The 27,150-nt window shown below is 46.0% G+C and overlaps 2 protein-coding genes across 2 annotated transcripts in view; both read right to left on the bottom strand.

The window, feature by feature from the left end:
- Positions 1–24,401, bottom strand: part of LOC108790646 (extracellular calcium-sensing receptor-like) — a 45,364-nt gene extending 20,963 nt beyond the window's left edge. The window contains exon 1 of the mRNA XM_018560956.1: positions 24,337–24,401. Coding sequence (XP_018416458.1) covers positions 24,337–24,401 — 65 coding nt within the window. The remainder of the gene's footprint in view (positions 1–24,336) is intronic.
- A 2,101-nt stretch (positions 24,402–26,502) lies between these two features.
- Positions 26,503–27,150, bottom strand: part of LOC108790683 (E3 ubiquitin-protein ligase RNF182-like) — a 1,896-nt gene continuing 1,248 nt past the window's right edge. The window contains exon 2 of the mRNA XM_018560996.1: positions 26,503–26,577. Coding sequence (XP_018416498.1) covers positions 26,519–26,577 — 59 coding nt within the window. The 3' untranslated portion in view covers positions 26,503–26,518. The remainder of the gene's footprint in view (positions 26,578–27,150) is intronic.

Raw genomic sequence — 27,150 nt, 5'->3', positions numbered from 1 at the left:
ATGGGGAGGAGAAGAGAGGATAGCAGAGGAGAAGAGAGAAAGAAAAGGAGAGCAGATGAGAGAATGGGGAGAAGAGAGAAAGAAGAGGAGAGGAGAAGAGAGAACGGAGAGTAGATGAGAGAATGGGGAGGAGATGAGAAGAGAGAATGGAAAGAAAAGAGAAAAATCTGAGGAGAGTAGAAGAGAGAAAGATAAGCAGAGGATAGAACAAAAAGGGAGGGGAGAATAGGATATGATAGAAATAAAAAGAGGGAAGAGAAGAGGTAAGTAGAGAAAGAAAAAAAGAGATGAGAGGAGAGAAGGGAGAGAAGAGAGGCAAGAAGAGGTAAAGAGAGATGATAGAAGTGGAGGAAAGCAGAGAAAGGAGAAGAGAAAACCAAAAGGAGAGTAGAGGAGAGAAAGAAAAGAGGATGAAAGGAGAAAATACAAAAGTTATAGCTGAGAAAGAAAAGCGAGGGATAGGAGAGGGAGAAAAGGATAGTGTAGCAGAGGACATGTGAGAAGAGGAAAAAAGAGGAAAGGTGAAGAACAATAAAAGTGGAGGAAAGAATTGAAAGAAATGGAGAGGAGACAAAAAAGCACAGGACAGTAGAAGGGAGAAGCAAAAGCAGAGGAGAGGATTAGAGAGATAGAAAAGTAGGGGTGTGGAGCATTGAGGAAAGGAGAGAAAGAAAATCAGGGCAGGAAGGAAGGGAGTAAGGAGGAAGGAAGGAAGGAAGGAAGGAAGGAAGGAAGGAAGGAAGGAAGGAAGGAAGGAAGGAAGGAAGGAAGGAGGAAAGAAAGAATAAGTTGGTGGATTTAAGAATATAATCTGATAAAGTAAAATAACATTTCCTGTACTATGGAAAGTCTTCAAAAGTGCAGCCAGCAGATAGACATACCACAAAGAAAGATAAGAGGTGGTAGAAATAGATGGAGATGTATGAAGATGGATGAGAAGAGAGAGTGAAGACAACCTGAGCTATTGAAAAGAAGGGGACCTGGGGCATGGAACTGATAAGATATGGTGTCCCGGCTTACCTTTCATGAACAGAGTTCTAAATTCAGATAAGCGAGTGACAGTGGTTGTCGGGTGACCTGTCACTCTTCATCTCAGTGATCGGTTTTGGAGTAGTATAAATTTAATTTCACACTCTTCTGTCATTGGCTACAGACGCCTCAGTGGAATATGGCAATTCCTAATTGTCTTAATCAACCCATTATGTTATTTAGAGATGATGACACAATTGCATGGAAAAATAATTATGTCACAGTTGGGCATTACTTGTTTATCAACCATTTCATTGTAAAAGTTAAAAATAAAAGTACAGTTGGGTGTATATGGGTAGACTGGGCCATGAGATACTTCTACTTCTCAGCTACAGAAGGCCCAGTGTTGGCTAGTTGGATTGGCCAACAAATGTGACCAATTCTGATGGATACAGCAATTTATGTATGGGTACCTAACTGACTTTAATATAGAGTTTACCTTTACAACCTAGTTAAATACTTACTTACTGTTGCAATCTGACACCCAGCGGTGTCCCCAGCATATTCGCTGCCTAAGCATTGCTGCTAGTGGTGCAAGTTCCAGTGGGGTTTGCAGGGTGTTGGAGGATGGGGTGCTTGTGTTGCATGCTCGGGGGGAGTTGGCAGACCTGTGTCAAAAGCAGTAGAAAGGTCCATAAGTATCAGTATAGAGTAGTGGCCATTGGTTTTATGACACCAGTTTCTGTGCAGTGTTGTAGGCAATATCCAGATTGAAAGTGGTCAAGGAGGTGGTTAACTGTAAGGTGGCAGCTCAGCCAGTTGTAGACTAGGTGTACAAGAAGTTTGGAGGTAAATGGGAACAAGGGCTTTTTTTAATATGGGGTCACCAATGCTTGTTTTAGAGGAGTAGGGAAGACACCCTATCACGTACCTGGTGGGGAGCCGAGTTGTGGGGAGGCCTCCTTTGCAGCACGAGTTCCACACCCCTGAATGTGGAGACAGGAGGTGGGGAAACTACGGGCAGCACCGGTGCCGGATGATGCAGGACACTGGGCCTGGGCAGGTCCTTGAGGCCCGTCTTCAGCGATGCAGGAAGCAGGTGCTGATGCGGCTGGAGCAGAGCGGAGTCGGGCAAGCCAGGGTCAGCAACAATCGGGCTGCTGCTTCCGGCAAATGTGGTGAACAGGCCTATGCGCATGCGCGGTCGTGACTCTGCCGTTAGGCATGGTCTTACACACCCTTAGAAAGGGAGAGATTGAAGATGTGAGTAAGAGAGTGTAGAAAAGAGCTAGAGGGTGACCGGAGCAGTTGTGGGGGGATGGGGTCCAGGGGGCAGGTGGTTAGGTGTGTGTTGGAAGTAATGAAGTGGTCAAATGAGGAAAGTGTTGAATGTGGTGGTCTGGACAGTGGAGATTTCAGAACAAATTGCATCAATCTTGCCTGTTAAGTGATTGGGCAGTCAGTGAATTGGTTGGAGGAGGTGGAGGGGGACAAAGTAGGGAGTTAAAGGTAGAAAAGACTTGATGAGGACTGAATCAGAGGGTCCTAATGAGTGTGATGACATAGGCCTGTTTGGCTGTGTGGAGGCAGGTACCGTATTTTTGTAGGGCAGATTTATATAAAGTTAAGTCGCGCAGGGATTTGGATGTATGTCAAAGTGGCTCAAGAGCATGACCATGTCTTCTTAGTCTTCTGGGGGTCATCTGGTTGCCAAGGTTGTAGTGGACGGGGCCTGATTCTGTGAGTGGGGCAAGTGTGTCCATACAGGAAGAGAGTGAGCTATTGCAAAGAAAAGTGGCAAGGTCAGGGCAGGACAGTGGTGTGATTTTCTCATAAAGGTATTCGCTTGCAGAGTAAAGAGGAGAGGGGTTAAAGGGATGAAGGTTCCTATGGGTTTGCTGGTTGGACTTATAGAGACTAACGATAGGGAGAATGTTAAACTGAGGAGGTTGTAATCAGAGAGCAGTAAAGGGGTCTTGGTGACATTGCAAGGAGTGCAGAGGTGGGAGAAAATTAGATCAAGGGTGAGCAGAAGTGTGTGTCTATTGTGTTAGGTAGGGATGCACCAATACCGTTTTTTTCGGTATTGAGTATCAAGTACGAGTATCGATATTTATAGTTTGGTACTCGCCGATACCGGTACTTCTGGTAGCATGGAGTCGGCTTCCCAGACAATCAGGAAGCTGGGCAGCATGTCAGTACCCGCATGTCTTTACATGCTCTTTGGCCTGGCTCGATCCTGATTGACCAGCAAACCAGCTTCCCAGCCAATCAGGATCAAGCCGGCTGTTTGGTAGTAACATTAACAGGGATATTAAAGTCACCAAGACTGATAGTGGGTGTTTCAGAGGAAGAAAATAGGTTAGCTAGGCTGAGAAGTTGTAAAGGAAGCATGGCACCAGTCCTGGAGGCCGATAAATCACAGCACTCCTAAGAGAATCTGGAGAAAATTTACGTAGACAATGAACATCGAAAGAGAAGAGTGATGGAGAAAGTGGTGAAGGAAGAACTTGATACAAGGATATGTGGAGCAGCGTGGGGAGCACAGGCAATGTGGACGTCAGGCATTATTGTCATACAGCACCCAAACACTGACAGTATTGGTGATAGAATCTGTAAGACCCCAGATGCCTCCTCTGTTTCCAGCCAACAGCTACGTGAAAAATGAGGACCCACACGGTAATAAAAAACAACATATATGGGTATTTGTAAGAGTATTATCTCCAAGAAATATTTTTTCCTAATACGCGCTTATCTTCTGATGGGTTCCTGTAAATCACATTTAAAGGAGAACTAACTATGAGGTGAGTGAAAATCACTCAGCCTCATAGTTGGAGCCCACGTGTGACAATGAAACTGTCACACGTCGCCTCAATAGATTGGGAAGTGAGCGAAAGCATACCATTGCTCGCTCACTTCTCAATCATCTCCCTGCAGAGAGCCGTGACTGTCAGTCACCGCTCCCCGCAGGGATTCCCCCCTCCCCTCTCAGATCCTCGAGCGCTGGAGGAGGGGGCGGGTACGGCTTGCTCTGCCTCTAGATAGGCAGAGCCCGCTGTCAATCACGCAGCTGGGTGGATCTCGACAGTAATGGGGGGATCCATCCTGGCTGCGGCAGTCTCAGTATACTGCGAGCTGTAGCTCGCTTTATACTGATCTTTGGGTCACGGGAGGAGGTTAGTTTATGTCCTCCCGTGACCCTTAAGAGAACTATGGGGAAAAGCACTTACCCCATAGTTCTCTTTTAACTATTCTTATGGGCCTTCAACGTGCTGATCCATACCCATCAATAAACTCATTGATCATATGGTAACTGCTATTTAGTTAAAATCTGTGCCCGATCATTCCAAAATTATGTCTTAAAAAAAAAAGGAATCATGTGCATGCCCCTGCCCATTTTATTGAATGCAAATGAACCCTCTGTTTTTGAGAATTGAGAAATGATGTATCTCTCCAACAGGAGGTGTAGTGTAAAACCGACACAAGATGGCGCCCTGTACTGACCTTACCTAAAGCCCAGAGCAGACATACTTCCCGGCTGTAAATAACGCAGTTACGCAATAGCAAGGACATAATAAAAAAAAAATAGACAAGTTCCTTATTCTGATGAAAATGAAGAATTTATGAGACTATCATGCCGACTGTGGATTTACCCTCAACGACCGCACACGTGGGAAACATGACTCGTGTTAGACGTGGCCTATAAAGGAGAAATGTAACTAGTATTTAAAACTTGTAATGCTGATCTTTTATATTCTATTCATTACACGTATAACATTGTTATTTTGCAAGTAAGCACTTAAAGTTTTTTTTTTTTTTTTTTTTAATTTTGAAGAATTTTTTTTTGTTTCTGCCCTTTTTTTTTGTCTCCGGGACAGAGTTCTGCTTAGTGACACATTTGTGCCCGGCTTTACTCATCATATAGCAGGTGATTCTGTATTCTATACAAACCTTGGTTAATCAGGTTTAATTATATGCACAAGCAGCAAACAGCGAGGGAAGGTGATCATTATAGCTGAGAGGTGGATAATTCCACATAGTGCTACACAGGAACAAAGAGGTGTACCCATGATGTCATATTGGCACTTAGAATATGTTTATATAACATGGGAAGGAAATGAACAAACTTGGTTTGTCAATAGTGATTATACCGCGAAATTTACCAAATACGCCAAATCACAATCTAGATAGATAGATAGATAGATAGATAGATAGATAGATAGATAGATAGATAGATAGATGGGTTGACTGGAGAATGGATCGGTTGACTGGTGAATGGATGGGTTGATGGGGAATTGATGGATTGATGGGAGAATGGATGGATTGATGGGAGAATGGATAAGTTGATGGGTGAAAGGATGGGTTGGCTGGTGACTGGATGGGTAAATGGATAAATTCATGGGTGAATGGATTGGTTGATGGGTGCATGGGCGGGTTGACTGGTGAATTGATGGGTTGATGGGGAATGGATAGATTGATGCAGTGTCGGAACTACCGCCGGTGCCGGGGGCACCGGGGCCTGAGGCTGTGGTTCCATAGTAACAGGCGGCGGGAGGGGAGTCACAGGAGGCGTGTCACAAGACCCGCCCCCTGCAGTGCACACGTCAATTAGAAACTCCCTGGCTGCTGCGATCCTCTGGCTGGTTGAGTCCCACCTGTGGGGGTGGGGGGGTTTGGGGTTGTGTACTACCGATCTGCACTGAAACAGCTGATCGGTCCTGAAATGTCACTTCTATCCGACTTTGTGAGTGCAGAGAAATGTGAGATCGCAGTCGGGGGGAGGGGCATTTCAGGACCAATCAGCTGTTTCAGGGCAGATCGGTTCTCTTGCACATGCGATTTGCGATGCCGATCTGCCCTGGAAAAGTGGAGAAAGTGTTGGAATGCTTCACCTATTCCACCGCCGAAAAACTGGGCGAGATTACGTTAAAATGTGTGACCACGTCATGTGAGGGGTCTGGGGGGCCTCTTACATAGGTATCAACTGTACCAGGGCGGCATGGCAGAGGTGACAGGGGAGGGGGTGGAGGAGGCCGGGCCCCAGCAGCAGCAGGTAAGCAGAGTTGGGAGGAGGTAAAGGGAAAGGGATCCCGATGACCAGACCAGCCCACCTGGTACCCTGCAGAGCCCACCATAGAGAGTCTCTAGGGGGGCCCATGATAAAATCTTGCACCAGGGCCCTTTGGTTATTAGGTCCGCCACTGGATTGATGGATGCATGGATGGGTGATTGAATAGATTGATGGGTGAATGGGTGGGTTGATGTTGAATGGATGGGTTGATGGGGAATGGATAGATTGATGTGTGAATAGATGGCTTGATGGGTGGGTGGATGGATGGATAGGTTGATAGGTGAATGGATTGGTTGATGGGTGCATGGGCGGGTTGACTGGTGAATGGATGGGTTAATGGGGAATTGATAGGTTGATGCGTGAATGGATGTGTTGATGGGTGGATGGATAGGTTGATAGGTGAATAGATGGGTTGATGGGTGCATGGGCGGGTTGACTGGTGAATGGATGGGTTAATGGGGAATGGCTAGATTGATGGGTGATTGAATAGAATGATGAGTGCATGGATGGGTTAGTGGGGAATTGATAGGTTGATAGGTGAATTGCTTTGTTGATGGATGCATGGACAGGTTGACTGGTGAATGGATAGATTGATGGGTAATTGAATAGATTGATGGGTGAATGGGTGGGTTGATGCGTGAATGGATGGATCATTAGAGATAGAGATCTTATCTGCTAGACTGGATTATAATTCATTTGAATATTTATTATTTTTTGTTACAATAAGTTTGGGTTATCAGACGTGCTGACAAGCTGAGGATACGTGGAGCAGCGCACGGAGCGGCCGGGCTCAGCAGAAGGGAATGTGGACGTCAGGCTGTAACTTGTCCTACAAAATTAAATAATTGCTGAGCCGATCCTGCGCCCGCTCGCCTCCTCACCTCTCCTCACACACACTATAATACAGGAAGTGACACAGCACATATCTGTTCACCCCCCAGAGCCAAAAACATCCCGACCTGATCCACAGACCTAACCCGTTCACCACCAGCCATCATGACCCATCACCTCCCAATGACCCACCATGAGAAGGGTTCCTGATTTGAGCCCCCATCATGGAAGAGAGCCATGGGGGCCTGTATACACAATACAAAGTCATTCTCATATGTATAAACTTTTATTTTCAGTGAAGATGTTCAATCAGAACCATCTGATCTGAACTCCTGTATATAAATTTAAAAAATGATATGTATTTATGTATATTTTTATAAATAGGTAACATTTTGAGTGTTTCCATTGATCCCAACAGGATCACTTGAGCTTAGATGACATTCTTAGTTTTATGATACAGTGTGATTTTTAGCATTTTGTATCATAAATCTGTTATTGATCACTACCATTCTATACTTCATTGTGATCAGTATTGGTGTGTACTCTTTATTATTTTCAGTGTATACTTTGTATTATTATAGAGTGCGGTGTGATTATTCCTAACCCGATCCCCGTATTATCACATTGTATCACTTATTAATCTACAAATCATATGTTACGGCCGTATTATTCACACAGCGTGGTTGCATATGCTGTCAGGGAACAGTTGGTGTCATTATACGGCGCGGTGTAATTATTGTACATTAGAGATCGGCTTTTGCATTGTGATGTCACCATTATCTCCCGAGTCCCCAGCTGCCCTCCGTCTCCCGCTGGAAGCCAATTTTTCAATTACCAGTAAATTGCTCCCAAATTGGTTTGCCTCCAAGCTTAATTAACTGAATGAGAGTGGGAGTAATTCTCTCTCCCAGCACACATCTCCCTCAGCGCCAGGGGCACTTTCCAACTGTGGCACTTCTGCGTCTTTTTAAAAAAAAGTAGTTTATCTGTATCTTAATTTGCTTACTATTTGTGCTTCCGTATGTTTCATGCTGTCACCATTTGCCAGTGTCATGCAATATTTCTGTAGATTAAAATGAATAAGAAAAAAGAAAACCATAAGATCTAGTTACTGTTACAAAATATTGTACGCCTTTCCCATAAACTAAAATAATATAATCTTTTTGTGGTGGGTTGTCATATCATACATATTAACATCTAGGTCAGGGTTCCTTAGCTGAGGTAATGTGTAGAGCCAGGTACACCATTAGGCCATGCCATATTACCATAAGGGTCATGGTTCCTTAGCTGGAGTATTGTGTAGATCCAGGTACACCATTAGGCCATTCCATATTACCATAGGGGTCAGGGTTCCTTAGCTGGGGTATTGTGTAGAGCCAGGTACACAATTAGGCCATGCCATATTACCATAAGGGTCATGGTTCCTTAAGCTGGAGTATTGTGTAGAACCAGGTACATCATTAGGCCATTCCATATTACCATAGGGGTCATGGTTCCTTAGCTGAGGTAATGTGTAGAGCCAGGTACACCATTAGGCCATGCCATATTACCATAGGGTCATGGTTCCTTAGCTGGAGTATTGTGTAGATCCAGGTACACCATTAGGCCATGCCATATTGCCATAGGGGTCATGATGTCTTAGCTTCCATGTTGCTGAGTTATGTTATAATTCATGGTTCTCTGTTGGGCCATGACATTTTATCATAGTGGTCATAATGTTTTAGCTGCCAAGTTGCAGGAGTATTATGCAGAACCAGTTTCCCCGTTAGTAGAATTCCATATTACCATAGGGGTTATGGTATCTTAGCTGTCATGTTGCCAGGGTATTGTGCAGAACGAGGTTCCCCATTAGGAGTATTCCATAATACCACAGGGGTCATGATGTCTTTGATGCCAAATTGCCATGTGAGTGTGTTGAACTAGGTTCCCCATCAGACCATGCCTTATTACCCTAGGGGTCATGATGTCTTAGTTGCCATGTTTCCAATGTATTGAGCAGAGCTAGATTCCGCCATTAGGCCATGTCATATTACCATAGGGGTCAGGGTTCCTCAGCTGGGGTACCGTGTAGAGCAAGGTACACCATTAAACCATGCCATATTACCATAGGGGTCAAGGTTCTTTAGCTGGAGTATTGTGTAGATCCAGGTAGACCATTAGGCCATGCCATATTACCATAGGGTTCATGGTTCCTTAGCTGGAGTATTGTGTAGATCCAGGTACACCATTAGGCCATGCCATATTGCCATAGGGGTCATGATGTCTTAGCTTCCATGTTGCTGAGTTATGTTATAATTCATGGTTCTCTGTTGGGCCATGACATTGTATCATAGTGGTCATAATGTTTTAGCTGCCAAGTTGCAGGAGTATTATGCAGAACCAGTTTCCCCGTTAGTAGAATTCCATATTACCATAGGGTCATGGTTCCTTAGCTGGAGTATTGTGTAGATCCAGGTACACCATTAGGCCATGCCATATTGCCATAGGGGTCATGATGTCTTAGCTTCCATGTTGCTGAGTTATGTTATAATTCATGGTTCTCTGTTGGGCCATGACATTTTATCATAGTGGTCATAATGTTTTAGCTGCCAAGTTGCAGGAGTATTATGCAGAACCAGTTTCCCCGTTAGTAGAATTCCATATTACCATAGGGGTTATGGTATCTTAGCTGTCATGTTGCCAGGGTATTGTGCAGAACGAGGTTCCCCATTAGGAGTATTCCATAATACCACAGGGGTCATGATGTCTTTGATGCCAAATTGCCATGTGAGTGTGTTGAACTAGGTTCCCCATCAGACCATGCCTTATTACCCTAGGGGTCATGATGTCTTAGTTGCCATGTTTCCAATGTATTGAGCAGAGCTAGATTCCGCCATTAGGCCATGTCATATTACCATAGGGGTCAGGGTTCCTCAGCTGGGGTACCGTGTAGAGCAAGGTACACCATTAAACCATGCCATATTACCATAGGGGTCAAGGTTCTTTAGCTGGAGTATTGTGTAGATCCAGGTAGACCATTAGGCCATGCCATATTACCATAGGGTTCATGGTTCCTTAGCTGGAGTATTGTGTAGATCCAGGTACACCATTAGGCCATGCCATATTACCATAGGGATCATGGTTCCTTAGCTGGAGTATTGTGTAGATCCAGATACACTATTCGGCCATGCCATATTACCATAGGGGTCATGGTTCCCTAGCTGGGGTATTGTGTAGAGCCAAGTACACCATTAGGTCATGCCATATTACCATAGGGATCATGGTTCCTTAGCTGGAGTATTGTGTAGATCCAGATACACTATTCGGCCATGCCATATTACCATAGGGGTCATGGTTCCCTAGCTGGGGTATTGTGTAGAGCCAGGTACGCCATTCGACCATGCCATATTACCATAGGGTCATGATGTCTTTGATGCCAAATTGCCATGCAAGTACAAGATGTGCAATGGTCAAAGCAACATTACCAACAAACTCTTTATGCTTAACTCCACAACAAAGACTAGAGGCCACAACCTAAAATTGGTGGGGGGAAAATTCCAGCACAAGGGGCAAAGGGGGTTCTTCTCAGTTAGAGCGGTTAGGGTCTGGAACTCTCTGCCACAGGCAGTGATTTCAGCAAAGAGCGTGGAATCATTCAAGAAGCTTTTGGACAATTTCCTGAGTTAGCATAATGTACAGGGGTACAGGTACTCTTAAGATTGTGATGACACAGGGACCTATACATACACACACAATAGGTTGGACTTGATGGACTTTATTCAACCTCAAATACTATGTAACTATGTAAGTGTGTGGAACCAGGTTCCCCATCAGACTATGCTTAATTACCATAGGGGTCAGGATGTCTTAGTTGCCATGTTTCCAGTGTATTGAGCAGAGCTAGATTCCCCATTACGCTATTTCATATTACCACAGGGGTCATGGTGTTTTAGCTTCAATGTTGCTGAGGTATTGTGTGGAGCCACATCCCCTATTAGGCCATTCTGTACTAACATAGGGATCATGATGCCTTACCTGCCAACTTGCCAGGGGTATAGTGTAGAACCAGGTTCCCCATTAGGCCATCTCATATTCCCGTAGTGATCAGATGATGATAGCTGCCATGTTGCTGAGGTATTCTGCAGAGCCAGGCTCCCCAATAGGCCTGTCCTTTTGCTGTAGGGGTACGCCATTTCATATTACTGCTGGGGTCATGATGTCTTAAATGTCATGGTGCTGTAGTATGTAATAGGTGGTGTAGAACCAGGTTTTACATTAGGCGAGGCCATATTACCATAGGGGTCATAATGCAGTTCTCTCCAGCACTAGAGTTTCCTAGAGCACTATGCACACATCAACTGAGACTCTGAGCGATGGTAGAGGACATTAGTAACATTCATAGGGCATGTATAGGGTAACGTGGCAGAGGGTGGGGTAATGCCTAAAGCCCACCAATGCTAAAATTCAGGTCTAGTGTAGAGCTCTGATAGGTCCCAGGTCACCAGAGGTATTTGGCACTTTCCCAAAGGGAGTCTGTCACTTTGCCCCTTCAAATAGTAATAGAGTTTGGCTTTGGAGATTCCTGGGCACGGCATTCTGGGAGGAAGGGGAGAAAGTTACATGCTCCCCTATACATGAAAGTACTTGGTATTTACCAGAGCTCCTGTAGATGAAAGGAGAAGCAGGAGAGCAAGAAGAAGGTACAACCTGATCAGGGGTCCATATCAAGAGAACCTGTCAATCTGCCCAGAATGAGCAAAGCAGCAGATTTATTCTAGAGCTCAACTCCAGGCTAAATTGCAATACTTAATTCTTCTCCGCCAACGTCTCCTGCAGTACTTCTTCTCTGCATATGATGTCCTTAGTCTCCAAAGTTTAATGATATCCAGTATCACAAAACCCAGAAGACTGAGGACTGCTGTGAGTGCAGAGCGTCATGGGTCTGCCCCCCCCCCCTTAGAAGGCATCACCAAAGCTCCCCGGGTCCACTGTAATGGTGCATTAGCACAAAATGTAAGCGCCTGGCTTCTCTTCTTCTTTAGTATGTCATATTTAAGTATATCTGAACCAGGAAAGAAAAACAAATAAGATTCTGTGATGCCGTAGGAACTTTCTCCAACCATTCGTGATGCAGCGGTAGGCATAAGTACAACATATAGAGGATATCAGACCTGAGCAGGGCCGGATTTCCCACAAGGCCAACCAAGGCCGGCCTCAGGGCAGCAGGGAGTAGAGGGGCCGCAGGGGTGGTGAATTCCTATCTCCTGACGGCCAGGACATGCAGTTCCGGGCACTGGGCGGGTCGTTGTTTTCTACATTTAGCCCTGCTTTGGGCAAGCAGAGCTAAATGTACAGCGGGGAAGCCTCGGCTTGTTCTGTACAAGTGATCTCGGCAATGTCGCTGAGATCACTTGTATGCAGCCTGCATACAGGGGGACGCATTGAGGAACCTGGCATTGGGGCAGCAGAGAGAGTAAATCCGGCACTGGACCTGAGGTTGCGTTTTGACTTCTAATGTGATTCATGTATTAACAGGTTGTATTCAAACTGATGACCTCATCCCGAGTCTCCAGTATAATGTTCTTCCTTCACCTGACAAATGTTGCGCCCCCTCTGGGGTCATGGCTGCACCTGAATCTGCCAACCCGTAATGGTAATTTGATCACGATAGCACTTATTTGGTAAAGCAAATACTGAAGAATTTTACACTTCAAAGGAAATCTCCTCCCTCCTCTTCTTTCCCGAGCAGCCCTCTTCAGGAATCCCTTGGAAAAGGTTCTTCTTGCGGATGCCAACGCACCCTTGTGAAAAGAACAAACAAGGAACTTGGCACTGAAAAGTCTTTTGATGACTTGTATTCAAACACGTAGAGTTAATGTTTTTCCAAATCAGTTAACAGGCACTGCTGAATAAAGGAGAACCCCATTATGTTAAGTTTCAGATACATTAGAGCTACACAAGAAGAACTACGTGCGGTCAAAGCAAAAAATGGTTCGGTTCCGTTTTTTATCTTCTTCTTTAAAGGGGTGTCAATGCTGTTTGCTTGGCAGAGAAATTGTGCAAAGGCCTTGTCGCCCTGTGGACAGGGTTGTCTTAGATGGGCAATTAAAGTGTATCTAAACTAGGGATGCACCGATACCGATACTAGTATTGCTGCCGATGCCGAGTATTTGGGCGAGTACTCGTACTCGCCCAAATGCTCCTATGCCTAGCTTGATAGTTCCGGTATCAGGAATGACACGCTGCCCGGCTTCCTGATTGGCCGGGAAGCCGGCTCCATGCTCCCTCGTCACTGACTCCCTCGGCAATGACTCACTGCCCGGCTTCCTGATTGTTCGCAAAGCTGGCCAATCAGGTGGCTGGGCGCAGTGTAATGGCACGACGCCCGGCGTTCTCATTGACCGGGAAGCCAGCTTCAAGCTCTCTCTTTACCTCATGACGAGGGAGCACCAAAAAAATGCAAGGGTTATGTGAAGACTTTTACATACTGCACATTCACATCAGTCCCTATTGTACATGCATACAGGGCCAATTTAGACAGGAGCCAATTAACCTTCCAGCATGTCTTTGGAGTGTGGAAGGAAACCGGAGTACCCCGAGGAAACCCATACAAACACACTCCACTAATCTACGGTGGCCCCATAGATTGGTATAATAAATGCAGCCTTACATCTCCGGTTTAGCAGCTGTGTGTGCTGTTATTTAGTCGTATTCTCTACTTGTCAAAGCAGAAATGTCAGCCCACTGTCGGGTTAAAAGGTCCCCTTAGAGTCTGTCCTCTGTCCTGTCTTCTGCTGGAGGTCAGAGCTGATAAACGACACTTTATGTGGGATATTGGAAGAGGGTAACTGTCAGTTAACAAGGCAATAGAGTGGATCTTTAAAATATCTGACACTACACGGACTCTTCTTTTGACACTTTGAGACCGTAAAATTCAGGGGTACAGGTACTCTTAAAACCTAAGACCACAAAGGGACTCATACACCCACATGCACGCACTACACACACACACTTACACACAAAGGTTGAATTCGGTGGACCCCTGTCTTTATTCAACCTCAAATACTATGTAACTACTTCTCTTTCCTTTATGAGCACACACCCAATGTTCCGGCACCACCGCCCCCGCTACCTGTGGACCAAGAGCCTTGGTTTCCCATTATGATCTGTCCACATTCTGATTCCCAGCAGGACACACAGAAGGGATTATTCTCCCCAGAGGGAATGCAATCAGCAATAAGAAAGGTTCTAACTCTTCACCACTCCATCTAAAAGTATAAAAAGAATCTGCATATAGATACACTAGAAGCAGAAGCTTTAATTTGCTTTTATTTTGCCTTCCCTGTTTCCTTGTTCCTTTCCTCCCTAATCAACATGCTAATAAAATTTTAAAAAAAAATTCTGGTTTCATTACATTCCTTATTTTAGATCTGGGAATGTCATCACTGGGTCTCTGTGCAATGCAGTCAGATCATGGCGTGTGGGAGGGCCCAACAGGGTGCTGTACATAATTTTCAGAAAACATCAGAGCACCTCGGTACGCCTCTCAAGAGCCCTCAGTCCTGATGCAAGCAGTAGGCTGGATCTTGGAAGGTTATCCAATTATCAAAATGCCTTGATGGGGGATTACATTCGGGAGAAGTTGGCGCTGTATTTGCATGCAAGCCACCCTAGGTAAAGCTGAGCCTTCCTGTCCTGATGGAGGGGGGTAAATCTCCCCAATGGTGATGCAAAAGCTGCAAATACCTGATGGGGGGTTATTATTATACAGGATTTATATAGCACCAACAGTTTGCGCAGCGCTTTACAATGTAAGGAAGACATTACAATTACAATACAATTCAAGACAAGATGGTGAGGAGGGCCCTGCCCCTGAGGGCTTACGATCTAAAAGAGGAGGGGGAAATGATACATGAGGAGGTAGCTGTGAGGGGATGAATTATTTGAGAATGTGATGGTTCAGTGGTTAGGTCGAGGTGGGATAGGCTTCCCTGAAGAGATGAGTCTTTAGGGAACGCCTAAAGACAGTCAAGGTAGGAGATAGACAGACAGGTTGGGGTAAAGAATTCCAGAGGATGGGAGAGACTCTAGAAAATTTCTGGAGGCGAGTATGGGAGGAGTTGACTAGGGAGCTGGAAAGCAGGAGGTCTTGGGAAGAGAGGAGTGGATGGTTAGGGTGATATTTTGAGACAAGGTCTGAGATATAGCCGGTGGGCGGAGTTGTAGATGGCTTTATAAGTGACTGTTAATATTTTGAATTTTATCCTCTGGGCGAGTGGAAGCCAGTGCAGGTATTGACAGAGGGGGGCGGGGGATGGAAGCCAGTGCAGGGATTGACAGAGGAGGGTTGCAGACACTGAGCGGTTGGTCAAGTGAATGAGTCTAGTAGCTGCATTCATGATAGACTGAAGGGGGGATAGCCTGTGTAGAGGTAGGCCAATGAGGAGGGAGTTGCAATAGTCAAGACGAGAGATAACAAGTGAGTGTATGAGTAGTTTTGCGGTGTCATTGGTGAGGAAGGGGCGTATTTTGGAGATGTTACGAAGGTGAAGGCGGCAGGATTTGGATAGTGATTGGATGTGGGGAAGAAAGGTGAGGTCCGAGTCAAGGATGACACCTAGGACCTTGGCATGAGGGGAGGGCTTGATAGTTGCATTATCAATCTCAACTGAAATGTTGGGGGAAGGTGCACGGGGTGGAGGAAATATCATGAGCTCAGTTTTTGAAAGGTTGAGTTTTAAGAAGTGTTGTGGCATCCAGACTGATATGTCAGTTAGTAGATTAGTGACTGGCAAGGACACTGAGGGGGAGAGTTGTGGAAAGATACATTTGAGTGTCATCGGCATAGAGATGGTATTGGAAGCCATGTGAGGTTATTAGTTGACCAAGGGAGGAGGTGTAGATAGAGAAGAGAAGGGGTCCAAGGACAGAGCCTTGGGGGACCCCTACAGAAAGAGGAAGAGGAGGGGAGGAGTTAGAATTGTAGGTGACACTAAAGGAGCGCTTAGATAGGTAAGAGGAGAACCAGGAGAGAGCAGAGTCTTGTAGGCCAAGCGAGCGGAGTCTTTTGAGGAGGAGCAGGAGGTCAACAGTGTCAAAAGCAGCAGAGAGGTCTAATAGCAAGAGTAAGGAATAGTGGCCGTTGTTTTTAGCTGTTATTAGGTCATCGGTGAGTTTTAAGAGGGCGGTTTCATTGGAGTGTTGGGGGCGAAAGCCGGACTGAAAGGGGTCCAAAAGGTTGTTATTAGCGAGGTGGCGGCTCAGGCGGCTGTAGATAAGGCGTTCTAGTAGTTTAGAGGTGAACGGGAGTAAGGAGATAGGTCTGAAATTATTGAGGTTGGTAGGGTCCAGTGAAGGTTTTTTGGGTATTGGGGTGACTAGTGCATGTTTGAGTGGGGTAGGAAAGATTCCAGTAGAGAGGGAAAGATTGAAAATGTGAGTAAGAGAGTGTAGGATAGAGCAAGAGGGTGACCGAAGTAGTGGTGAGGGAACAGGGTCCAGGGGGCATGTGGTGAGATGGGTGTCAGAGAGAAGCTTTGTAACTTCCTCTGTGGTGACAGGGACAAAAGAGGAAAGTAACAAGTGTGATGGTAGGTCTGGTACATTAATAAGGGAAGTTGATTGGACAGTGGCGATCTGATCCCGAATTGTATCTATTTTGTTTTTGAAATGAATGGCAATGTCCTGGGCAGTGAGTGAGTTAGTGGGTGGTGGCGGTGGAGGACATAGTAGAGACTTGAAGGTAGAAAAGAGTTGACCAGGTTTGGATGAGAGTGTGTTAATGAGAGTGACAAAATAAGTTTGTTTGGCAGCACGGAGGGAGGAGTTATATTTTATCAGGGCAGCTTTGTACAGGGTAAAGTCTTGCAGAGACCCAGTTTTCCGCCACAGTCTCTCAAGAGTGCGGCTGTGTGTTTTTTGATGTCTGGTAACTTCAGTTAGCCACGGTTGTAGTGGACGTGGTCTAAGTCTGCGTGTTGTGAAGGGAGCCAAAGTGTCTAGAGAGGATGAGAGCGAGCTGTTGTAGACAGAAGTAGCCAGGGCAGGGCAGGACAGGGGTGAGATTTTCTTATAGAGGGAGTCAGTAGCAGTGAAGAGAAGGGTCGAGGTGGTGAAGGTTTCTCCGGGTGACAGTGTGCCGTGTAGGGGGAGTCCGTGTTGGGGACAGGGTGAGGGTGAAACTGACCAAGTTGTGATTTTAGAGCGGGAAAGGGGTGTTGGAGAGGTTGCAAGGAGTGCATAGGTGGGAGAAAACAAGATCAAGTGTGTTACCATCAGAGTGAGAAGGAGTCTGTGTCCATTGAGTTAGATCAAAAGAAGAGGTTAGGTTATATACTGATCCTACTTTATCCCCCCAGAAATGTGAAAAAATTGAGAAAGTTGTTTGGAGTTCCACATTGAGCAGCTGAGAATAAGGACAACTTCCGAACCCCCCAATGAATTCCCCTCATCTGCAATGTTTGGAGTTCCACATTGAGCAGCTGAGAATAAGGACAACTTCCGAACCCCCCAATGAATTCCCCTCATCTGCAATAAACGTATTGTTTCCATTCATCGTCAGTCTCTCACATGATGCGTCAGAGTGATTCGGATGATTTATTTATGTCCGGAAACCTTCACAAAGCCAAATAATTAAATATCTCAGAAAATGCCGAGCATATTAGAATCGGCATTAAAAACGCCTCTCTGAAATTTTCCCCCCGGGGGCAGATTTTCCCGTCATACAGCCCACATAACGAGCTTAATTTCGCAATGGTTAGAGCGGCCTGCGGCCCGGAGAGGTTGTCTCATCCAAATATTTCCCACAGTCGTGCCAGAAAGTGAACAGCGATTGGAAAGCTACCAAGCCCAGCTGGGAAAATAAAGCCGCGATGATGGCCCTTCAACGCTTCTGCAGAAAAGGAAAAAAAGAGGAACTTTTGTTTTTGTTTTGGTCTAGTCACATGTCATCATCGGTCCTCACTTCAAAGGTTTATACTAAAAGATACAACCAGCATCTAAATAAGGAACACACACACATGAAGAGTAACATTGTAATCAGTTCCATTTATTATATTTTTGTAGCTGCTTTGGGAACAGAGAATTTGTTCATATTTCACACATATTACATTTTATCGTCAGTTTCTCGTGTGATGCGTCAGAGCAATTTGGAATTTTTCCTGAATTTATACATTGAAAAGTACTTGAAACCCCCTAATCATGTTTTCTGAAAGTGGAGGCCCAAAAATGGGATCTACAATTCTTTTTGTCACACAATGTTTGTGCAAATGCTTATCAAATAAATATTTTTGGAACAGATACACCAAAATTAATTTTAGCACACGCGAATAACAATATAATACCCAATTTTTGGGTAAAATACAAAAGACGGGGTTACGTCAAGTAAATAGATACCAAACATAGCACGCAAAGTGTGCCCATACAATGGTGAAAAACTACAGTGCCCAAAAGTGCCCATAAAAGTTCAAGGGCAGAATAAAAATTAACCCTTACAGTGAGGCTGTGTGTATACATATATATATATATTATATATATATATATATACACACACACAGCAGGGCAAACCACTGCCCTCCCCTCTCCTCCTTCCTCGTGCTTTTCTATCTTCTCCAAGCTATCTACGATCAGTGTTTCTCGACTGTTTTTCAGTCACAGCACCCTTTAAAATTAGGACGAATCTCGAGGCACTCCAGTCTAAAATGTAATGGATTTTAAGGGGGCACCAAAGGCAAAAACACACAAAAAATGGTGTTCCCCCTTCACATCGAAGTCCCCCCTTCATTTCAGAATTCCGCCCATTAGATCAGAGTCACCCTTTACTTTAGTAGCCCCCCCCTTCAAATCAGAAGCTCCTCTTTTATATCAGAGCCCCACCTTTCATATCAGAGTTTCTCCTTTACATAACAAGCCCATTGTCACATCATAGTCTTCCGTCCCCTTCCCCCTTCACATCAGAGTCCTACAATTAAAACATTTCGATGGCATCCCTGAGGTAGCCAGAAGGCACCCTCGTGGAGAAAGGCTGTCGTAGATGGACGACTGTCAGAGACTGCTCTGCCCCTTGTAGTCTTGTACTCAATAGGAGTTCTGGGAAGCCGAGCTGAGAGAGTTGGAGCTGTTTGGAAACATGATGACTGTAAGTGCTTGGGCAAAAATATCAAGAAATACTTTGCTGGGAGATGTCTATTTGTTTGATCCGGATTCATAAAGACATGGTGTGACCAGTCTTGTGTGGAGGGACTCGAGTGTCCTGCACAGAAACCAAACCTGTGGAACATCTTTTGGAGTGAAATGCTGATTGTCCAGACCTTCTTATCCCAAATCAGTACTTGGCCCCACAAATGTTCTTTTGGCTTTGACACACTCCAAGGTCTCTTGGAAAGCCTTTCCAGAACAGTGGAGGCTGGTATGGCCACAAAGGTGAGTGCCAACTCCATACTAATGGTCATGCTTTGAGAATAGGATGTCCAACAAGCTCATGTAGGTGTGATTGTTGGGTGTTCACAAACATTGGGCATATTTTTTTGCTAGTATACCAAAAGCTGTTCCAGAACTTCATGAAGATGCAGCATGAAACTTTTCTCCAAGCAGGTAAATTATGAATTTTGATCTGATTGTGGCAAGTTAGGCTCTGAAATTTTGGAAAGCTTTCAGGGCTTATCACTTTTTATCACCTTACTACTTTGGAATGACAAGAAAAAAAACTTGGCACAGAGGAAAAGAACATTTCTGTAGAAGGGTGGTCACCACCAACAGGCCATTCTGAAGAATTAGACACTTTGTTTGCATAGGTTTGGGGAAGCTCTCACGGATTCAACTCATGAAGGCCCCAGAATTCTGCAACTCAGTTTTGAAGTGGACCTCTCAGTGCGGTACAAATGTGTATAAATAAACTCCTGGTGTGTCACCATATATATCAACAATATTGCTTTTCAGAAAACCTCCACCTTTTTTTATCACAAAGCAGTCTTCCAGATCTAGCAGGTGACTTTGTGTAGGCTGAGATGATGTCATCCAGGGATGGGCTTTGGGTTCCGGTTTGACCACATGTTTGACCCAAAGCCAAGCTGTTCTCTGAAATGGTGAATGATTTGGCCAGTCCACCCACGTCCCTCTGTGTCCTAGCAAATAATGGCATGGTGCAGCTCACTCAGCATCATTGGTTGACTGGCCTCTGAGCCACACAGCATGATTGGTTGACTAGTGGCTGAACCAAACAAGGTCATTGGTTGACTAGTGGCCGAGCCACATAGGGTCATTGGTTGACCAGTGACTGAGTCACACAACGTTATTAGTTGACTGGTGGCTGAGCCACACAGCATCATTGGCATACCGGTGGCTGAGTCACACAGCATCCTTGGTTGACTAGTGGCTGACCCAAACAAGGTCACTGGTTGATTACTGGTTTAGCCACACAGCATCATTGGTTGACCAGTGGCTGAGCCACACAGCATCATTGGTTGACCAGTGGCTGAGCCACACAGCATCATTGGTTGACCAGTGGCTGAGCCACACAGCATCATTGGTTGACCAGTGGCTGAGCCACACAGTGTCATTGGTTGACCAGTGACTTAGCCACACAACGTTATTAGTTGACTGGTGGCTGTGCCACAAAGCATCATTGGTTGACCAGTGGCTGAGCCCCAAGGCGTTATTGGTTGACCATACCTCAGCCATTGAGTGTCATTGGTTGACCAGTGGCAGAGCCGCACAGCATCATTGGTTGCTAGGACGCAAGTATACTCATCATAACAACTTTTGACACCAAGGGTGAGCCAGCGTCTTGCAAACCTCCTGCTTTGGTGCATCTGAAACATATTTAGCTAATGCATGGGGTAGTCAACCAGCTGTGGTGAAACTACAAACCATCATGCCTCTGCCTCATGTCTGTGGCTACACCTCAGTCTTGCAGTGCCTCATGGGACTTGTAGTTTCACCACAGCTGGAGTGCCGAGGTTGCCCGTCCATGAGCTAATGTAACATAGAAACTGAAAGTTCAGTTGGGTTTTAACGTGTCCTTTTTCCTAGTTTAGGATAACGTGGGGAAGCATCAGAGCCTGTCAGAATTTTGCTGCTCTTAGATCGCTGGCCAGTGATGTGAGAGGAGGCGGGGGTTGCTGTTAGGCTCGGAAATGAGAGGGACACCTCCCTGAAAGTGCTTCTTTCAGGTTGGGATCCCTGCCATAGCGACCCAGGCGGCCCACTCGGCATCAGAGGGATGCCTGGCCGGGGCCCCCTGTGCCCGGGCCCCATAGCGGCCGCCTGGGTTGCTTTGGCGATTGTTACGCCTCTGTGTGCACCCAGTTACATGATTGCTGATATGCTACCTGAGTCATGGTGTTAAAAACACTCACACTAATCACATAGAAGTGTTTTGCAACTTCGCATACAAATTGCAGTCACAGATGATACGGTGGCTATATGTGGCACTGATTGTGTTTATTTACTCACTGAAAATGAAGTAACGAACACACACAGGTTACTCATTGATCACTTTATTTGTAATCTTATTTAATAATTTCAACAAACTTTATTTGTGTTTATTGATTCACACAACACAGCAATTAGGAGGCTACTGAGGTTGTTTCCAGTTTTTGTTTTTTAGTATATTTTGACAACCTAGCGCAACATATTAGCCATTCACCCTGTCACGGTTTACACCATACACTGTTGCAGCTGGTTAGAGTTTGTAGACACTTAGTTTCTCCTAGCGCAACCACTTGTGGTTTATAATCACCATAGCGACCCAGGCGGCCGATATGGGGCTCGGGGCACAGTGGAATAATTGCAGAAACGTCACCAGCACACCAAATCCTTATAGGATCAAAGTTCGTAGATTTTATTGCAAACTCATGTCAGTTACACAATAAAGTGTAACTGACATGAGTTTGCAATAAAATCTACGAACTTTGATCCTATAAGGATTTGGTGTGCTGGTGACGTTTCTGCAATTATCTGTATTTGGCTGCGCCATCCGCAGTCATTCCGAGCACCCCTCCCCGATCACGGGGTCATACCGGTAAGGAGTGCAACTAGCCTTTTCTTTTTTCGGGGCACAGTGGGGCCCGGCCAGATGCCGTGCGGTCTGTCTGGGTCGCTATGGCATCCCCTGCTGGTGGCTTTCACTGGCGGCTGTAAACGCACACGCCGCTGTTCAGATCACTGACAGTAATCTGTGCAGCAGCGCGTTCCTCTCCACAGAGTCAATGAGAGCCAGCAGCGGCGGTGGAGCAGGCTGGACCACGGCAGTGGAGGAGGAGGTGGCAGGGGAGGAGGCGAGGCCCGGTGACGAAGAAGGAGGCGGGGCCCATCAGCAACCATGGACTAAGAGGAGGCGGACAGGTAAGGAGTGCGACTAGTCCACCTGAGGGTGAACCTGCAGAGCCCACCATAGTCTATGGTGGGCTCTGCAGGGTCACCCTCAGGTGGGATCTCGAGTAGGCTAAGCAAGGGGTATAACTAAAAATCACGGGGCCCCATACAAAATTTTGCTATGGGGCCCTGTGATTTCTAGTTACGCCCCTGGATGAAAGAAAACCTGTTTTTATTAAATACCTTATTTTATACCCAGTGGGCCCCTGTGCTTCTCTGTGCAATGCAGGCAGGTCAAGGCTGGTTGGAGGGGCCGGCAAGGTGCTGTACACAGCTTCCTGTCTCTCAAGAACACTCAGCCATGATGCAAGCAGCGGACTGGTTCTTCGGAGGTGGAGTTATGCCGATATCAAAAAAACCGTGATGCCTGGGTGTCAGTCTGGAGGAGTGGGCATACCTAAGCAGGCTGCATTTGCATGCATTTCCAAAAGCACGCCGACCAGCGCCAGAGAAGAACCTTCCCCAAGCCAGGAATGCTTCTTTCAATCCAATAGAGGCTGCCCCGTTTGTCAGGGAATCCAGAACAAATTTCCTGGTGCAAATAAACCTTTTATTGATTAAAATGGTATACAAAATGTGTTCACAAAAGAAGCAAGGGTTAAAAGCATCAAATGGACTAGTAATCCTTGGGGACTTTGCTGCTGTGAATGTACACAGGAGAGATTTAGGCCTCATTCACACTACGGTAAGAGCCGGCCGGTACAGATCCATGCGTCGTGCACGGCCGTATCAGGCCGCTCCCGGGAAGGACAGGTACTGCGTGTGATTGTACGCAGCAGCCTGTTCTCTATGGGAGTATGCGGCTGCACGCTCACCCAAGCTGCTCATCCGTGTGGGTGCGGGAGTCCTTACGCGCACACAGACAGGATATATCCTGTCTGCGTCCAAGCACGGACACGCTCATGGATGTGCCATTCAGGTGAGCGTCCGACCACAGAGAACAGGCTGCTTCGTACAATCACACGCAGCACCTGTCCTTCCCAGGAGCGGCCCGATACGGCCATGCACGCTGCACCGGTCTGTACGGGCCGGCTCTTAGTGTGAATGAGGCATAAAAGACATTCGGGGAGCTTTGTTCTCCTCACAGAGTTCCACTACCACATGCATTTTAGGGGACACGCCCCTTCCTCAGAGCTTTATTTGCATGCACGTTAGAACCTCTGCTGGGTTTTTACCACTGTTCCAGTTCTCTTATAGTAAGACAGGAAGTGAGGACAAATCCAAACTTTTGAGTGGTCACTTGTGTATTCTGGTGACAAATTTCCCCATTCCAAAAAAATTAACTCCAGACACATTTTGTCATGCGTCGCCTCTAAGCTTCTTCTGTTTACACATGTAAGAGTTTTTGTTTTGTGGCCAATCTATTTTGGGAATAAAATACCTTGATAATTGCTGTGATGTCATCAATTGTACACCGTCGCTTGGACACCTGGAGGCCGTAGCAAAGTGCTGATTTTTTTAGGCAGCACGGCCACTGTACCAACGGCTATGGGAACTGTAGCAGCAATGGGCACAAATAAAAGGTCTGGGACCCCCCTAGGGCTTTCCACTACAACAAGGGGCGGCATGATTACATTTGCTGCTCCCTTTGGAAGAAAATACAATGGGGGTTTTCCAATAGCTGGGGAAAGAACAAACAATGGCCACTAGCCATCTGAAAAGGAAAATGAACCCACATTCAAGGGGGGATTTCTCAGTCGATGACGAATTTGAATGACATGAGGATATTGCATAACGGTACTAAATTAACTATTTACATGTGGACTATAAATGCTGCCTCAAGTGCCGCTCTAAAAATAGTCCTTCCTTTATGAACATATTTCCTCATTTGACCTTTATGTAAAAGTGATGTCACACACTCATGGATAAGAAGTTCATGAATTAGGGTCAGGGAGCCTGGGTGAGACATGCTGGCTGATAAGGGTGTCAAAAGGACCCCTATTACTGTGCCACAAAGTGTTAAAAGGACCCCCATTACCGCTCCATGAAGTGGTCGAAAGGACCCCCATTACCGCTCCATGAAGTGGTCGAAAGGCCCCCCATTACCGCTCCATGAAGTGGTCGAAAGGACCCCCATTACCGCTCCATGAAGTGGTCGAAAGGACCCCCATTACCGTTCCATGAAGTGGTCGAAAGGACCCCCATTACCGCTCCATGAAGTGGTCGAAAGGACCCCCATTACCGCTCCACAAAGTGGTCGAAAGGACCCCCATTACCACTCCACAAAGCGGAACACTTCACCAGATAGAACATATTAGGAGTAAACATCCACTTACTGTGATCCAGTGTTCAAACCGATTGGCCCATCATTACTGCACAACAGGTGATAAAAAACAACCACATCCAATTGTTGACGTTCATTATAAATATTTATTACAAAAATGAAATACAAATAAGCAATATATACAAATATATAGATAAATACCTATAAATTAAGTGCCACCTGTGGAAGCATTTGTAAGTCACAACCAAATACAGTAACGTAGAGTGTATTTTGCTGGAACACATACACAATATGGATGAAATCACTGCGTTGCATAACAAAGGCATGATATCACAATAGGCCCCTTTTAACTAAGTGCTTGATACAAGAGCTGCTGTACTGCCTTCAGTGAGGGATTGAGTACGATTGGCTGCTTTGGGACATACAAAAACAATTAGCCCATACATTCTTATCACGGACTATTCTATACAATAGAAGCCAATTCCCCGGCAAATGTTCCAGTTTTATTCACACTGACTGAATCAATTACACACAGGATAGAAGGTTGGCTGCATAAAAGTGAGACTTCCGTTGTTGTAGGTGTAACAGTAAGTACGTCACTGGTTCCTAGTGACCTTAGAAGTTGAAGAGTAACATGGCTGGCTAAGCAGCTTCCATCCAATCCACTGGCTGTACAAAGTTAAAGTGAGCTACAGGACAGACTGGCTGAAGGTCTGTAGAAGAGGTTGGTGCCGGTATACCATTGATGTCTTTGGGCTCAACCTAACCCCTGGAAACTAGACTGAAATGCATCTGTGGTCAGTTAAGGAGCACAGACTGGAAAGGTCTACTTCCATCAAAGCCAAATTTGAAGAGCAGATCATCTTATTGAGCATTTGTTGGCTCTCCAAGAGAGTATGAGCTTGGCAAATTAGGGCATGGCCAATAGAGACCTAAAGGCACAGGAAGGATAGAACTGTAGAGGTTCAAGCGTCCTACAACACAGGGGCCATGGTATCCATATCTTGCAGAGATGAGGGCCAACAAGCCCATGTTTTCTGTAGACAAGACAGATAAATGGCTGTATAGTTTAACCAAGCACTTCCCAGCCTTCTTACCCCAGAGGAACCCTTGAAATAGCTTTTAGGTCTCAGAAAACACTCCTAAAGCCAAGTCATCAGGGGCCGGTGAGAAGGCCCTCCTCCTTCCAGTGGTGGTCAGAATGCCACGAAGACCACCAATATGCTGTTGGCTTTGCCAAGTGGTGATGGCCCTAGAAGGAACCTTCAAATGGGAAGGTACCCGTAACATCTGTGGGAGCCCTGGTTGAGAATGGGCCATTTAACCTGTACCCTTGAGATTCTTCTAGATGTCCACTTGGGACATAATTTGCACAGTTGGGTCTACTCAATAAGGGAAACCTTGTCCAAGAGAAGCATGGAGGCTGCAATTGCCAACTGCTTACTCTGCCAATGCCAACTCTCTGGCTTCAATAGTTGTAGTCCCTCACTCAGAACAAGTACAGAGTTGATGACTTGACTTCAATACTTTGAGTTCAAGACCACAAATGGGGAAGCTAGAGGTTCACCATCATGGCCCAAGAACCATAGTATCTTTGGAATGAGGTTCACCATGGCAGCCCTCACCCTTCCCATAAGGAATAAACGTTTGTATTTTGGAGCTGTGGTGGCCAAGTTGACCTCTAGATACCTTCTGTCTAAAGGTTATGCAGCTACTGTAAAAAAACATGACTACCGAATCCCATACAGCACAAGCAACTTCTCTGCATGCAAACTGTCCAATCACGTGACTTCAGGGCCCTTCTAGAGAAAAGTCCCATGTAGGGAGCTGCTGACAGCTCAGAAGCGATGTGACCTCTTCACCATCTCTCGGAGATCCCTCTCCATTATCGGCAGCTGATCTCATTTCCAGTTGCTGAGTCACAATTGAGTGAAAGTGACAAAGTCACGGCTGTAAGTCATTAATCATCCGGTCAGTCCCCAGGAGAAGCCGATTCACCGGCTCGGTGCACTCTGGAGTCTTCGGCAGGAGCTGCCTGACAGCGCTGGAGTCACGTCTCTTTTCCCGAGGCTTCACATGAAGTATGAACTCATTAGAGCCAAGTCTCGCAAGTCTTCGTTTGCCAGAGTTCCTGAAGGGGGAAAGCAATAGGGTCATTAGCTGTGTGAGCACGCCGGCTACTGCCAAGAAATAAAACCCAGACATGTTTAAATTGTGACCGAGGGCTCGTTCACACCACATCACGCATTACGGCAACGCGCTGTATAGGTATGTTGTGGCGCATTGCCATTCACAGTTAGCTGCACCCCCAACACACATCTACAGGGCGCTGCAAATCTGCCAGCAGGCCAAGTGATCGTCTGGCTTCCTACATCTCAGAGACCCCAGGAGGTGGGGGTGGGGAAATTTACTGGAAGCCAGTCTAAAACCCGAACTTTATACCATTACAATGTCTGTCCATGTCCTGTCTGAGGAAACTTGACTTCAGGAGCTGTCCTGGTGCTTAAAGTGATGAGAAACACAAAAGTTACCCTTACAGTGGGTCCCCTAGTTCCTCTCACTCCCTTTCAGTGGGTCTTTTACCCCCGCCCCATGCCTTGCAGTGGGTCTCCCAGTCCCCCTCCCGTGCAGCAGGTCCCCTGCTTCGGGTCTCCCGGGCGCCCCCCACTCCCTTGCAGTGGGTCTCGCGGGCGCCCCCCACCCC

The sequence above is a fragment of the Nanorana parkeri genome, unplaced genomic scaffold (assembly GCF_000935625.1).
Source record: "Nanorana parkeri isolate BGI_ZX_2015 unplaced genomic scaffold, ASM93562v1 scaffold491, whole genome shotgun sequence".
Classification (NCBI taxonomy): Eukaryota; Metazoa; Chordata; class Amphibia; order Anura; family Dicroglossidae; genus Nanorana; species Nanorana parkeri.
Note: the sequence above shows the minus strand (reverse complement) of the source record. Positions and strands in the feature narration are given on the sequence as shown.